At 35.5% G+C, this 17,010-nt stretch overlaps 1 protein-coding gene across 1 annotated transcript in view; it reads left to right on the forward strand.

Annotated features, from left to right (window-relative positions):
* Positions 1-11,062: 11,062 nt before the first annotated feature.
* The window catches only part of LOC142348523 (uncharacterized), a 44,071-nt gene continuing 38,123 nt past the window's right edge, over positions 11,063-17,010 (forward strand). The window contains exon 1 of the mRNA XM_075399897.1: positions 11,063-11,099. Within this exon, the coding sequence (XP_075256012.1) occupies positions 11,063-11,099 (37 nt within the window). The remainder of the gene's footprint in view (positions 11,100-17,010) is intronic.

Below are 17,010 nucleotides of genomic sequence, written 5' to 3' on the forward strand. Positions count from 1 at the left end.
GTAGTTCAAGAGAAACCGGAGATAGAAATGGAAACTATGATAGCTGCAGCGCTGATAATAGACGAACCAATTGCGACTGTAGAGCGCGATTGCCAACACCAGGAGGTGAGAACATAAGCCAACTTCGGTCGCACGAGAGTCGTGCTGAGCAGCCAAAGACAGCGGTGAGTTCTGAGAGAAAAAAATGTCGCCGTTGCGGTCAGCAAAATCATGCATCTAAGGAATGCAAGAATTGTTTTGAATGTGGGAGTCCAAATCATTTCAAACAAAACTGCCCGTATTTAAACAAGAATTAGTTGAAGATGGCAGGGCTTCATTTTCAGCGAGCTACGTAAAATTTTTGCGTGGCCGAAACAGCCCAGTGGAGGACTTGTTTGCCAAAATAAGGATAAAAGACTAACTGTCAACAGCCTTAATTGATAGTGGAGGTAGGGTTAATCTTTTAAGTGACACACTCTCTCAGCAATTGGGAGAACCGTGCCAGATCAGAGTATGCAACAAAAATATAATAGCGGCCAACAATGGAAAAATGCCTGTGAAAAATTCAACAGCTATTCAGATACAACTTCAAAAATTTACACCTGAGATAACAGTTGAGTTTCTAGTGACCAAAATTGAGATAACGCCTTGTTTATTGGGCATGGAATTCTTATATAATTTAACTGTAATTTAAACCTCAGAAAGAACGAACTTTTGCGGGACAATTGGGAAAACATTACAATTGTCCCCATCTTAACGACGTTATAAGAATCTGTTTTTATTTGCTGCTGAGAATCACGAATTACCTCGTCACTGCGAAGGCTTCAATGAATGCAAAATTATCGATGAAGAAGGTAACATGACACAGCAAACAGAAATTATAGTCGAAACCATGAAAGAGTTTGAAGACAAATCACACTTCCTAATAGCAAGATCGCTGAATGACATGGTTGATGATGTCGTATGGGCTCAATTTCTGAACCATACATTAGAACCAAAGAAAGTTTACGAAATTGCAAGAATCGCATGTGCGGAAAACATTGAAAAAAGGCCAGCATGTGCGCGGAAAATAAAAAGAAAAAACATGCTGGCCTTTACCACGAATTAAAGAAGTTATTGATTCACTGGAGGGAAATGTGTACTTCTTGAACATAGATTTCTTGTCGGGATACTTTCAGATGGCGATCGAGGAAGAGAGTTAGAATTTAACAGCTTTCATAACGCCTCTAGGTCTGCAAAAGTGGAAAAGACTCCCTATGGGACTAACGTCTGCTCTGGGTGCTTTTCAAAACCTAATGGAGTTAATTTTGCTCGCCTCTTTTACGAAATGGCTCTAGTGTATCTAGATGACCTCATCGTTTTCGGAAAAAATTTCGACGAACGTTTGAAACGATTACAACTGATTTTGCAACGTTTAGCGGAGAATGAATTAAAGATTAAGGGATCAAAATGCAATTTTTTTCCAAAAACGTGTCAGCTTCTTGGGCACATTATATCCGAGAGTGGAGTCGATATCGACCCAGAGAAGGTAAGAGCGGTAGAAAAAATGAAAGAACCATCGTCCATGAATGTTGTCAGGGCCTTTCTATCGGAAATTTATTCCGGGTTTCGGCAAAATAGCAGAACCTCTTTACACTTTACTGAATAAGTCAAATAAATTTGAATGGAGTACAGAGTGCAAAAATGCGGTAACCGATTTGAAAAAGAAGTTTTTGGACGCCCCATTTTTAGGATATCCAAACTATAGGGATTCGTATACATTAACTACGAATGCTTCGTTGACATGAATTGGAGCAATTCGTACCCAAAAGCAAGATACGGAGGATAGAGTTATTGCATATGCTAGCAAGAGTAAAAGTCAGCGAAATTTTTCAGCCACTAAGCGGGAATTGTTCGCAATCGTTCATTTTACTCAGCATTCTAAAAACTATTTACTTGGTCAGCACTTTATAATTTTAATGAACCAGCGGGCTCTTGCCTGTATCTATAGTTTTAAAGAACAAGACGGTATGGTTGCAAGATGGATAGAGAATATTGGGCAATTTAACTTTGACATCAAGCAAAGAGCAGGCAAAAAAATCCCTACCGCAGACTGTCTGTCGCGCATAAACACAGAAGACGATTTACAAACAGCTTTTGTTAACACTATTGCGAATGACGCAGAGCAAGACAATATCAATTATGGTAGTCGAGGTTGGCAATTAGACAAACTGCAGAGAGTAAAACTGCAAGATTCGCCGTAAAATGACAAACTACTCAAAAAAAGTATACTCCTGGTTACTAAACAAAAAACGACCGGAATCACAGCAGATGAAAAATAGAGCACCAAAAGAGTTATGGAAATACGGGGTTCAGTATACAAAACTTTGTTTCATAGACGGGATTTTGTATCGTAAACACCAAACAGAACCAAATTTCGAGACTGTTTACTAAATGCTTGTACCCTGGGAGAGAGTGTCCAACGTGCTTGAGCTGTTGCCTGACTCTACTAGCGCAGGTCACTTTGGGATTGACAAAATCTACCAAAGGGTTTGTGAAAAGTTTTTTTGGCCGTGCATGAGAAGGGACACAAGAAACTGGATAAAAAGCAGTGACGTGTGCCTAAAAACGAAAGGCAATAAGCAGAAACATCGGCTTTCACTCACAAAATGGAAACGTAGTCATCCATTTTGGCACGTATCTCTTGATATCGTGGGTCCACTTCCCGAGTCTTAGAAAACAAAAACATTTTCCTTATCGGTGATCAATTCAGTAAGTGGTACGAAGCCATAGCTTTAGCCAATCAAGAGGCAAAAACCGTGTAAAGAGCGTTTGTTGAACACTGGATAGTGAGATTTGGCTGTCCAGTCAACCTACACAGTGAACGAGGGTCAAACTTTATGCAAAACTATTTCGTAGTCTTTGCAGTGAACTGGAAATTCAGAAGACATCAACAACGTCCTACCATACAAGGGAAAGCGATGATTGCAAGAAAAAATTGGACAATAGAAGAATGTCTCTCCAAATACATAGGCCAATATCAACATGAGTGGACGAAATCTCTACTTTTGGCGATGATGGCATATCGATCATCGATTCATAGTGTCACAAAATACAAACCAGCGTATGTGGTACTGGGTTTTCCACTGTCACTACCTATAGACTGCATCTATAGCCCAACATAGACCGCAATATATGCAACACCAGTGACTATGTTTTCACAATGAAACAGAAACTACAAGAAACGCATCAGTTGATGCGAGAATATATGAAGGTCGAACAAGAACGCCAGAAGACCTATTATGATCGCAGGAGGTATGGACCGAACTATAAAGTTGGCGAAGAAGTTTTAGTTTTCAACCCAACGGTTAAAAAAGGAGAAACAAGAAAATTTACTTCTTTCTGTGGAGGACCATTCATAATTGTTGAAATTATAAACGATTTGAATTTCATGGTAGAAAATAAAAAGACGAGGAAAGCTATTAAGGTCCATTATGACCGACTGAAGAAAAATAAAACACGAGAAATGCCATTCACGCCTGAGCCTCAGGCGAAATGAAAAACAACCATTAAGGAGCAGAAGAATAACGATTTGAGTAGCTCAGATGATGGCGATATAATTGAAATAGAATCATCAGCAGACACTGAAAGCAATCTAAACACAGAAAATCAATCCCAAGCTGAGGATGCTATCGATTCACTAAATGTTACAAATGACACATCTGAGAATGAAGCTAAAGAATCAGAGCAAGAAACCTCTAAAGGGCACGAGAAGGCACAAAATGTTGCCGAGGGAGTAGGTGCAACTTCATCAAAACCTAAGGAGTACACTGGAAAAAAAGCAGCGGAAACGAAAAATCCAAAACCAGAAAAAAAGCCACAGGAATCTAGTAGTAAAACAAAAAGTAGCGATGAAAAGATTAATAGTGATCCCAAGGCGTCAAATATGGCTACAAGGTCTAGCAGTCCATTAAAATCTGTGCCTGTGAAGTTAAGGAATTACTTTACTGAGCAAGATGAAGAGTACTTTAGCAGACAGGAAACTAATGATGTTTTTGTTTCAAGAAATTCCAGAGAGATTTATTGGAACCGAAAAGAAGGACGAGTTCGTCCGGAGCGTCGTGTGATGGATTATCACTATGTTTGTTTCTGGTATTGCTAGCCATTTTTGCTCCTCCATCACCTTGTATCAAGTTATACTGTTATGATTTTGACAATATCGTATCAACAAAGATCTATTCTCTAGATCACAGTGCAAACTGTGATAACAAAATTCGAGTATCGAAAACAAAAGAAGAAGGTAGTTTGATATATGCTGAGGTTCAGCCTGAGATAAAACTAAAATTTTCCGTGTATGAAGTGGCATATACGGTGTCGGCACTGAAAAAAAGCAACGTATATGACGATGTCGTTTTTCTCACAGAAAATTCGAGACTACTAAAATCAATATACCTAGAAAAGAGGGAGTTTGTAGGAATATTTGGCAGAACAAAAATTTTGCCATATCAGGTTTTGGAGACAGGATATTTAAAGTCATCAGGTCGGTAACTGAAAAAATTTTACGACATAAACGTGAAACCACTTATGTCGAAGAGTATAGTCAACACTTCATGACAAAAAATGGGCGCGAAGGCGCTATGTATGCGGTGCCTGTAGAGTGGACTTCCCCTACAGGACAAAAACTTATTTGAAATGTCGTAATTAATGCACAAAATTACATCAGAACAACTCGGGAAAAGTTGCTGCAAAGAAACTTATTAAATTTTAAGGATCTCCTAGGTTTCTCAAAAACTGTTTTTATCAAAACGACATATTTTGAAGACGACTTAGTAAACTTTTTTTTTGAAAATCAAAGTGAGCAAATATGTCAAACTATCAAACACTTTAATAAGGAGGACCCTGCAAAAACTTTTGGTAACAACAAAGCAAATTTTATTAGCGAAAAAATTTTACACAAAAACAAAACTGAAGATTTTGCATTAGAAATCTTAGAGGGAAAAGGCAATTAGTTTGTGTGGACAGCAAGTGAGAACAACCGGAATTCCAGGTGTTTCTACTCAGAGGAGAGTTCAGAACTGAAAACTGGTAATTTTAAAATAACCGTGGAAACGTTTCTTTCAAGCGTTGTTGACACCTTAATTTTCGAACTTCTCAAAGAGAGAGAATTCTTTTTAATGAAAATTAGAACACTCCAATGACAGATTCAACAACTAAAAATTCAATCTATATTTGCATTATCAAAAAACTTTGTTAGTCCATCAGTAACATTCTTCGAGAAAGGAACTCACGTCGAAAGAGCAGGATCTGTGTTATATGTTCATAAACGTGCAAAGATGGTTGCAATAATAACTAAATTTTCTTTTTATTCAGACGAAGTTCCTGTGTTAGAAGATGGTCAGAAATTTTCTTCTTTTAGATATATGGACCCTATTACAAGAATTTTTTTCATAATTATACAATCGCTGCATGCAACCCGCTGTAACCAAATGTTGTCAAATTAGAAGGCGGCAGTTTTCAACAATATGGAGAAATGATGAAGATATTCAATCGTGAGATGTATCAGTGGTCAATGAATTGTAACTTAAATGAAAGTGATGAAAACCTGCATCGCAGCTTTTTCTCCATATCAGACGTAAAAGAGAGTAAAATTGCTCAAACAATTCGCCATAATAGAAAAGGAATTATCAGTCGGGAAGCATTCCGAGATCCGGATGGAAAATACAGTCATGAAAATGTTATTCACTGGAACAATCAGTTCCAACATCAATTTTTTCGAACAAAGGAAATAACAAATTTTCATAATTTAAGAACAAAAAGCTTATACATTTGGTTAAAAGCGAAGGACATTGCTGTGTCACTCTTAACAGTCTACCTCATTTTCCAATCTGTGAAAAATTTTCCTATATTGTTCATAAATTTAGGATTAATTATTAATGGAGCGTCTTGGCGCCAACTATTGCGAAATCTTGACCCCATAGCGGGAAGGCGTATTTATAAAGAATTACTCAAATTAGAAAAATAACGCCGAGAACAAAAAGATATGATTGAAGAAAAAGAGTCAGTTGTTTAAAAAATGAAGAAAGGGTAACGTCTTGAGTTGGAGACCAAAAAAAGGAAAAATCTTGAGTTCAAGATTGAAAATATTGCGAAACGTTAGAAGCAAAAAAGATTTTTTTAATCCAATATAGCGGGTAACGAGAATCCACAGATTGGTGAATACGTATACTACATGCCAGAAATGTGCAAAGTTATTTCCGAGATTTCCCCGGGAGTGTATCGAGTGGAATCTTGTCTTTCTCGGACTCGGAAAGTATCTACGCTAGAACATCTGGCACCAGCCAATATCTGGTTGCGTGCTCTGCAGACTGAAGTGGAACGGCAAAACCAGTGCTTAAAGTTTGAGAAGTTGAAGAGTACTAACTCATCACTTCAAAAAGACCTCGTCGAGCTTCGACAGGAACCGGATAACTATTGCAACAAGACCAAAGAGGCAACAGAGAAGCTTTGGTTAAATTGAGCGCCGAGTGTGAGGCGTTACGAGATAACTTATAAGCAGCAGCAGCCAGAAATGCTGAACAGGGAACCCATTGAGGTATTGAAGCAAGAGTTGGCCAATTTGAAAGTCAAAGTTGCTAAGAAGGGCGAAAACATCGAAAAAATGGAGAGATTGAATGACCAATTGAGGTCAGAGCTTGAGCAGCTGGAACAGTACAATCAGTATTTGGCCAACGGCTGCCGAAAAAAATCCCTCATTGATCGAAAAAAGAGTACTTATAGGAACGAAAAAGCCAAGACAAAGGCCACAGGGAAATGTTTATTCGAGATTCGGAATAAAAAAATTATGAACCGGCCTGCAACGCTATACGAGATTTGGATGGTAAAAAGTTTTGCTTCAAAAAATCAGATCAAGAAACACTACCACAAAATGAGCCTGTTGACGCACCCTGATGCTGCTGGAGACAAAGAATTCTTCAAGACCATCAACGGGACATATCAAATTCTGACAAATGATGCGGCACGGGAAGCGTACAATATATTTGGACTTGACGAGGCAGAAAAAACTATGAACAACTAAAACTGATAATTATACTGTCCATATGAAGCTACAAACTTTTTGTTTAGTTAGAAGTTCACATAACAAGATCTGTGAATGAAAATATTGTTTAATTTTGAGTGAGTGGTGCACTCTACTTTTGTTAAGAGAGGGGCAGTGTGAGTGTCACACGTATATAAAAAATGTACTAAAAACTTTGGGTTTCAAGGTTGAAGATTTGATTTATTACCTGATTTATGGCTAAGACAAGATTGATAGGTGTCAGAAAAGAAAATAGACCTATGATTAGACAAGACTCGGTCTTCGAATGAAATCAATAAAACTGACATATTTTTTTGACTTAGTTAATTTTCCACGATGATAGAACCGATATTGGTTACCGACCAAAGCGAGGAATAAATCCATTCAATGAACACCAAACTTCCATCAGAGCTAACCAAACTATTTAATCTAGTCTAATCAAACCAACTTTTCTTCACCATAATCTACTTAACAAATTAACTTTTAACATTGCATTTTAACCAAGTACGACGCTCAATTAGCCAAGGACATAGGGTTTTGCGCAAGGGCGGCTACTGTACAGTTATCCTGACCAATACTTGGATGAAAACTTTTGAAGATAAATTTAGCACTGAGGATAAGATGAGCTTGGGAGAAACAAAGAAACTCTAAACAAAAATGTCCCATCTGTCATAAAAAAAAACTGATTTGGAATAGCAAGGCCGTCGAGTGCAAAAAATCAGAGAACTGGTATCACATAAAACATCAAAATAATTAAGTAGCATTACGAGATATGGGGAATATTGTTTGGAAATGCTTTGAATCTGAAAACTCAACAGCTGTTATAAACAAACAAGAAAACGAAAACTATTTGAAAGATAGGTAGATGACATAAATTTAACAGTGAAAGACAATCCTAATGACTTGCTTCAATTAGCAAACAATTTACATAAAAATTTGGAAGTCTCAACGGAAAAATGGATGAAACATATGAACTGGCCTAACTGGATATGGCAGTTTACTGTTGGTGAACAAACAAAAGTATTTTGGATACAAAATCAGAAGTCAACAGACACTGGAACCATTCTAAATTTCCGTAATTGAGCTCCCCTCAAGCATAAAAGAAATATTGTGGAGCTTAGTATCCCTAGATTTTTGAGCAAAATGACAACTGTTGACTAGCATTTCAATGTCAACTCCTGGCAACGATATTCATTGCTTGTTTTCGGCGAACGCTTCCTTAGTGATAAAGTAACATTCTGAGAATCTTGAGTTTTTGTGGCACCTTTCACTGATCTATTATACGCCATCAATAGCGCTTGATGTGCCAAAACATTCTCTTAAATGCTGACCTACTGGTGAGTCCTTTTTTTGAAGCACTGCCATCCGCGTGGTTATATGTCTGCAAGTTTGTCCAATGTAGGTTGACTTGCATTCCCGACGTGTTTTTTCATTAACCAAATGCAATTTTAGATGCTGGTCAGAACCAAACTTTAACGATGGTAAACAAGTTTTCAGTTTCCGTGTTGTGTAGATCACTGTGAAATGCGTTAATTTTTGCAGCTTTTCCTTGATTCTAATGCTTAATTGGCATCTATGCTCTACCAAAAGTCTGAGCATATCCTTCTACTTAAGAACCTTCTGACTTTTTGACGTTTTCCTCTGCTGTTTTTGCGGTTTTTTATAGTCACCTAAATTTTTTCCAATTGTCTGATTAGCAATGCCTGACGACCAGTTTTCCGGGTATTGATTGTTTTTGCCATATAATTTCATCAAAATTTAGGGCTTCGGTAAAATCATGCCAGTTGCTTCTCGATCGAAAAAACCTATGAATAGTCAGCTCCACAGTATTTCTATTACACTGGAGGGGAGCTCAGCTACGGAAATTTAGAAATGTTCCAGTGTTTGTTGGCTTCTGATTTTGTATACAAAATACTTGTGTTTGTTCGTCAACTTGAACTGCCATATCCAGATAGGCCAGTTCATATGTTTCATCCATTTTTCCGTTGAGAATTCCAAATTTTTATGTAAATTGTTTGCTAGTTGAAGCAAGTCATTAGGATTGTCTTTCACTGTGAAATTTATGTCATCTACCTATCTTTCAAATAGTTTTTGTTTTCTTGTTTGTTTATAACAGTTGTTGAGTTTTCAGATTCAAAGCATTTCCAAACAATATTCCCCATATCTCGTAATGCTACTTAATTATTTTGATGTTTTATGTGATACCAGTTCTCTGATTTTTCGCACTCGACGGCCTTGCTATTCCAAATCAGTTTTTTTATGACAGACGGGACATTTTTGTTTAGAGTTTCTTTGTTTCGCCTAAGCTCATCTTATCCTCAGTGCTAAATTTCTCTTCAAAAATTTTCATCCAAATATATTGTACGCTTCTCGTTCCGCATCATTTGTCAGAATTTGATATTCCCGGTTGATGGTCTTGAAGAATTGTTCGTCTCCACCAGCATCAGGGTGCGTCAACAAGCCCTTTTTGTGGTAGTGTTTCTTGATCTGATCTTTTGAAGCAGAACTTTTTACCATCAAAATCTCGTATAGCGTTGCAGGCCGGTTCATAATTTTTTTTTCTCCGAATCGCGAATAAACATTTCTACGTGGCCTTTGTCTTGGCTTTTTCGATCCTATAAGTACTCTTTTTTCGATCAATGAGGGATTTTTTTCGGCAGTCGTTGGCCAAATACTGATTGTACTGTTCCAGCTGCTCAAGCTCTGACCTCAATTGGTCATTCAATCTCTCCAATTTTTCGATGGCTTCGACCTTCTAAGCAAATTTGACTTTCAAATCGGCCAACTCTTGCTTCAATACCTCAATGGATAGCTCCTGTTCAGCAGTTCTGGTTGATGCTGCCTTTAAGTTATCTCGTAACGCCTCACACTCGGCACTCCATTTACCCAAAACTTCTTTTGTTGCCTCTCTGGTCTTGTTGCAATAGTTATCCGGTTCCTGTCGAAGCTCGACGAGGTCTTTTTGAAGTGATGAGTTAGTACTCTTCAACTTCTCAAACTTTAAGCACTGGTTTTGCAGTTCCACTTCAGTCTGCAAGGCACGCGACCAGATATTGGCTGGTGCCCGATGTTCTAGCGTGGATACTTTCCGAGTCCCCGACAGACAAGATTCCACTCGATACACTCCCGGGGAAATCTCGGAAATAACTTTGCACAATTCTGGCATGTAGTATACGTATTCACCAATCTGTGGAATCTCGTTACCCGCTATATTGGATTAAAAAAATCTTTTTTGCTTCTAACGTTTCGCGATATTTTCAATCTTGAACTCAAGATTTTTCCTTTTTTTGGTCTCCAACTCATTTTGGCATGTAGTATACATCTTTTAAAAATAATTGCGGTAATACTGTGGTAAACAACAGCCCAAATGAGGATTACAGGATAATTGTTCCAACAAATTTAAATTCAATGGAGTGTAAATTGTTTTTGTTCTTTTCACTCATTTCGCAGTAAACGTGTTTTTGGTCAGATCAACCATTGTGTGTACAAACGTTGTGTGTACATTCATTGCTGCATATTTCCCTTTTAAAAATTTGGTTTTTGTTTTAGCGTATCAGACTTTCCGAATTCAAACTTTAGTTGCTTTCTAACAAACAAATGTGAATTGTTTCAGAAGAGGTAATGAGATCAGTTGAGATCTCATTTGATTTCTGAACATTATCAGTGCGAAAATAAAACTCTTCTCAAAGAGCAAGCAAATAGGTTTGCTATGTCCCTCATCCGCTTCCCAGCTTAGTAGGCATATAATGTTTTTAGGGCTTAAGATCAAATCCTTCGTACAATTGTGTCTTTGCTACAAAAACAATTTTTTTCCCGAAGAATCCCTAAAATAAGGCATTGGATGATGTCAATCCCATTTCCCAACCTAAAAATTACTACAAAAAAAAGAACATTATGATAAATTTGAGCCCTATATGGTATATAATAATTACAATTTTGCAAGTTGGTTTGTGAAATTCCGTTCGGTTTTTCTTGTTTTTGATAAAACATCTGTTTTTTGCAACATTGTTGCTTATTCAATGTTCTAAAATGGGAAAACCAAAAAAGAGATACACGGATTGGGGAGGTATGCTCGTGATGACAACGAATTATGTCAGTTGTTGAAAATTATCAATGCATTGAGAAAAAAATGCCTGCTTTTTTGCCTGATTAACGACAAGAATTTATAGTTTATTTTACATTGCATTATTGTTCGTTTTTAAGTCTTAACTTTTCTTAAGTTTTACTTTGGAACTAGGAGTGGTTTTCAACATTTGCAATAGGCGTTCACAGGGAGTGGTTTTCGTTATTGCATAGAACTAGGAGTGGTTTTCAGCAATTACAAAAGGAGTGGTGTTCGTTATTGCATATAGAATAAGATTAGCTGTGCATGGCGGTGAAATTTTTCTTTCACCGCTTTCCTTACAAAAAGAAACTGCCGTTCAGGGGTTCGAACTTTTCACCTCCTGCATATCCACAATTTTTCGTTCCACTGCGCCATCTGTCACTTACGTTAATGACTTTTCCTGTGAACTTACGATAAGCGTTGAAATTAGCGGTGAATATTTGTAAGATTTGCAATTATAGCCGTGAAATTTTTTTTAAGCCACATTCTGCTAGTAAGGTGAAAAATTACCGCTAAAAAGTTTTTTCACCGCATTCACTGCATAGAGCGCAGATCTAACACTTTCTACTCAAATTCACTGCAAATTTTACATCTTTTAACGAATTCTAGCGGTGAAGCCTCTAAGCGGGTAGCTCGTTAGCGTTAACAGTTGCAAGCTCTATTATACTCTGAAAATAATGGTCATTTCGTTTTCGAACATAAATTTCTTACTATTCAAACATACATTAGTTATTTTTATAGACCAATAGATTGCGTAGAAATGATGTTTCTGTTTATGTGCCAATTTCGAAAATAAAGTCTAATCCTAAAGTTTTTGGAAACTTTCTGACGCAATCAGTGCTGCTATTTCGTGGTTTTTTGTAACTTAACTATCAAATTATTTAATTTTCACAATTCTTCTATAGTTTTAAGAAATTGGTCCTTTTTTCGAGAAAACGAATATAGATTTATTTTTGATAAATAGCAATTTTTTCTTTACTGATTTCCTTTATTTTTCTACTACTCTATTAACACTGATTTAGATTACTTGATTGTGAAATAAATTTAGTAACTAAAGGCTTTACTTGATGTTTCTTACTTTTCAAATTCTAAATTTAGATTAACGAGACTTTGTAATGTAATGTGTGTTCGCACATGATGTTCCGGCCCCGCTCATATCCACTTTCACTAAAATTGTCTACTAAATGAGAACACGATTTAAAAAAAATTACTAAATCGTTCAAAAAAAACACTACATGAATAAAACAATATACTTTAGATGGCCGATGTGACCTGTCATTAATGTGACTAAAGTGACTACCAGAAACGACGGCGACAAAAATCAAATAAAAACAAATATTAATTACGACCAAAACTCGTCTATTTTTTTAAATATTTAATTACCAAACATCACTGGCAGCAGATTAAACCGATATCAAAGAAAAAAGAACCTGTACTCCATTAGAAAAAAATATGGGACTTTTCCTCAGACTAGAAGAAAGTTGACAAGAAAAGAGCAAAATCACAAACTTTAAAAAAACGTTGCTTTTTTGAAATACAACAATACAATAACAACAAATACAACCAGAGCTAAAGAAAATTCACAAAGAACTTTACGAAACCACAGTATTGGAGCCGTTAAATTTATAAGATAATAACCGCAAGAAAAATAAATCTTAACTTGCGTCTCCATTGATTATTATGAAGTCTTTTTGTTGAAAAACGAACTTAAATAGACAACAAAAAGAACCACAAACACTGAGAAGTATCAAAACTCAAAAAGTTCTCCTGAAAATTATTGACTAAGACCTAAAGTAGTCAGTCAAAACGTTTAAAGAACAGAGAAATATTTGCTGGTTCAACAAATATTTAACGAGACCTCTCAATAATGAGGCTTATTTACAAAATTGATAAGAAAATGTAAAACACGAAAAAGAGGCAAAAATGAGAACAAAAGAGAAAAGTTGACGAATTTTACTTTTTTAGACCATTAGTTTTTTTGAAGAAACTTAACTTAAAAACCAATAACATCATAAGGTATTTATCGACATCAGCTTTTGAATTTTTGAGTTTGTTTACATATCCATAGTTGGGCATTGAAACCCTTTATTGCCCAATATAGAGAATGCAACAACAAAAAAATAACAAATACAGGACAAAAAATCTATTAAATTCTGCAAGAGAACATGTCGCAGCCCATAAAATTATAAGTCATGAAAGCAATAAAGGTAGTTAACTTTGTATTGTAAACATTTTTTGATAGGAGTTTTTTAGTAATCTGACAATTAAACACAGAAAGAAAAAAGAACAGCAAAAATGCGCAATTATGCACAAAAATTACAAAATTTTGTATGAAAACTCGTAGTACCAGAACCAGGAAACTGTTATATAAAAAAGTCACAAATATTATTTTTTGTGTTTTATGAAAGAAAGTTTGGCCTGTATTTACTGAGAACAAGCTAAAAATTAACAGAAATGATATAAAAAACAGACAAGTTCACGAAATCACTGAAATTTACTTGAAATAATTATATTAAGGAAGGACATTAGATAACAACCAAATGCATTGTATAGATTCACCTCATGAAAAAACTATTTGGGTCTTTGATCAAATAGAAGAAAAATTAGACACAAAAATGAGTAACAAATGAAGGCAAAACACAAGATTTCAGTTAATGTTTACTAAAACTCTTCGTCAAAGCCATAAAAGTCATTAGGTTTTTGCTGAAAACAAACTATATATACTTTCGAGCTCATTTTCACGTTATTGGGATCTACACTAACTGAGCTGTGAATTGCGATTTTTGTTGTCATTAGTTACCGTTAAAGCACAATAAAAAGTGATCATTTTGAAAAATTAAGGCAGCGCCAGAACAATAGTTTAGAAAATTTCAGATTGTAAGAACGAATGATGAGATCAAACCTATCCACAAAAAACGTGTCCAGAAAACCGTCCAGTTGTTTCAGATGTTTGCGAAGTAGATCACCTGTTACGTTAAATGTTTCAAAAATAAAAAAAACAATGACCATTTTGCTTAATAATTGAGTTAAATTTATAAAAACACGCAAAGTTATGACTTTAGGAGAATTTTATAGGGCACAGGAAGTCAGCTAGTTTTTTTTGCAGTTTACGGTGATTGTCTTAACGGTTTCTAGGTCTCTTCTTCCAAAAAACTTACACGAAGTGGACCAAAAAAAGCAAAATTTGTGCCCTTTTTGATAAAAAAAGTTCGAAATTTGAAAATTTTGTCACAAACTTTAGCCAAAAAAATTGATCGAAAAACTCAGCAACGCCCTTCTATCCCTTTGAAACAATAACACTATATCAATAATAATTTTAAAATATTTTTTATAACATTAGCAAAGTTGTGCCAAAATACAGAAATGTGAATAAAAACTGTCGAATATTCACAAAAATTTAAACCTCGTTAGCTCCCTGTAAATAACGAAATTCGAAAAATCCCAATTAATTCCATAATCTGGGAGGTACGTGCTTTCTAATGATACCACTCACAACTCTCTACGATGAACGAATCGATCAGCTAAAATTGTGTGAACAAAAAAAATCCAGTTGAATATATAGTTCCTCCCTCCCCGCTAAAGTGGGGGTCGGAACAGTTACTAATATATTAATATGTCAGTGTTTCAAACCATCTGTTTAATGTCAAACATCAATTTTGTATTGAGCGAAAAAAATTGAAAGCTAACACGTACATATATCTCTTTTCACATCGGACTCTTATCACTGATCGGATCTTTTTGGTTTGATTTGTTTTCTAATACAAACTTGAAAGTTCCACATTATTGAAACACAACTGGTAGAAAATATTGTAGAAAATTTCAACATCCCGAAGCTCCTGTTTTCCTTTTCGCAACTTTAGTTCATCACAACTGGCCGCGATTTTTTTGCCCGCTTGGAAACGTAATTTACATATAAAACTTTTGGAACTAGCGATTACCAAAAATGATGCCTGATTAAAAATGGATGTTGTTATCTTAATACAGGTCACATTAAACACTTTGATGAAAACATACCCGGGCACGCGTAGCACATATCAAGCGACAATCTAAAAATACCCACTACCCCCAAAATGAGAAGGAAAAGATACTCGGAAGATGCGTGGGTTATAAATAAACTAATGGAAGTTGTTAGCCTTTTATTTTCCCCGGCTTTACATTTCCCGTTATAAGCCCACTTTCCACCATTTTGCATGTTAAATGAGCATCGAGCAAAAGGTAGATTCTAAAAGGGCCCTAAAGATAATGTGTAAATTGAGCATGCCTTAATCAGCACTCATTTCCCATCATAACGACGTGGGAAGCCAACCCCCCCCCCCCCCCATCAACCCTCAAAACAAATCTGAATTCTTTTTTCCTTGGTCCAACCCCCAATATTTCCCTTTCCTTGTACGGCTATGCCCATTTTTGTTTGACAATTAATCGTTCCTCTAGACGAAAAAGTTTTAGCAGAAATGTTCTTAACGCTTTGCAGGTTTCAGGTTTCGCAGTTTAAACAGCCCAGAAATTCAAATACTTAAAATTAATTTTTTCAGAGTTTTCCTGGTTTTCCTTCACTGTTTTTTATTAAAGAAATAATCACCTAACTAAAGCTAATTATTATCAAAATTTGATCCATTAGTTTACTAAAAAGAAGCGGAAATATGACCAATTAGCTTTTCGCTTTTGTCTGAAAATTGATGTTTTTAAGGCTAATGTAAATAATTGTTAGACCTAAATACAAAATCGTTAAGTAAAATCCAGATTTCGATTCAAATTGATGTCCTAGAAAATGCAGAACTGATTTGCTTAATTTCGACTAAATAAGACTTTCTGCTAAAAATGATGCCTCAGAAATGAAAAGGAAATTGAATATATTGATATGACGTAAAAGCGCAACTGAAATGAATGGGGAAAATGTCTTTTTTTCAGGACCATCACGCAGGCCGAACATTTGTCAAGCTGTCCAATTGGACGAATTGTCAATCAAAATAATTATCACAAATTTTGAGATAACTTTTATATCACTATTTTAAAAATTAAAAGTCAAAATAGGAAAAATTGCGAAAACAATATTTTGTAAACCTCAATTTGTTAATATTTTTAACGACATATCGATCATTCGTTATATCGAGCATTCGTTATATCGATAATTCGACATATCGAGCATTCGTCTATTTTTCACTTGCCCGAAATTTATTCATCACGCGTTCGTAAGATATTCGAATTCGTTCATGTTTTATTCTTTATACTTTCATTTTATTTTTTTTTCTTTTTGATATATATTTTGTATAAACCAAATCCAAGGTGTGCGTGTATGTGCGTGTGATTTATTTCTCCAAGCCACCAACAAACACCGGTATATATAGTTTTCCCCCCTCAGAAATCACAAAAATAACGATAGTAAATTCAATACTCTTACTATAACATATACCTACGTTTTCTTGAGGTAAACAAAAAAAAAGGAAATTTTTCATCCCTCGACCAATAAAATCAAAACACAAATTTCAAGCAGGGAGAAAACAGTATTGGGGAAATTTTGATTTATTTGATTATTTCTTACCAAACTTGGTTGCAGTTCTAACACGTAGATTAGAAAGAAATTCAATATTTTCCCAACCGCACTTTAATAAAAATTTATTCCTGCATTTAAATACATTGAGTACCCTCAAAAATTGTGAATTTTGAGGGAATTAATAGATAAGGCCTTCTTCATTTATTCGTGAATTAACTTTTGCAGAGAATTCGAGTTATATTGCTTTGCTTTGTCTTAATTTGAACTGAATACAGAACCTTATCCTTGTAAATTTCCTGTTATCTTCTGCAATTTCAGCTTTAAAATTTTTCTAAGCTTTTAGTAGCTGAAGTTTAGAGTATCGACAATTTTATTTAGAGG

This window comes from Convolutriloba macropyga, chromosome 10, assembly GCF_964194025.1.
Source record: "Convolutriloba macropyga chromosome 10, txConMacr16.3, whole genome shotgun sequence".
Lineage (NCBI taxonomy): Eukaryota > Metazoa > Xenacoelomorpha > Acoela > Convolutidae > Convolutriloba > Convolutriloba macropyga.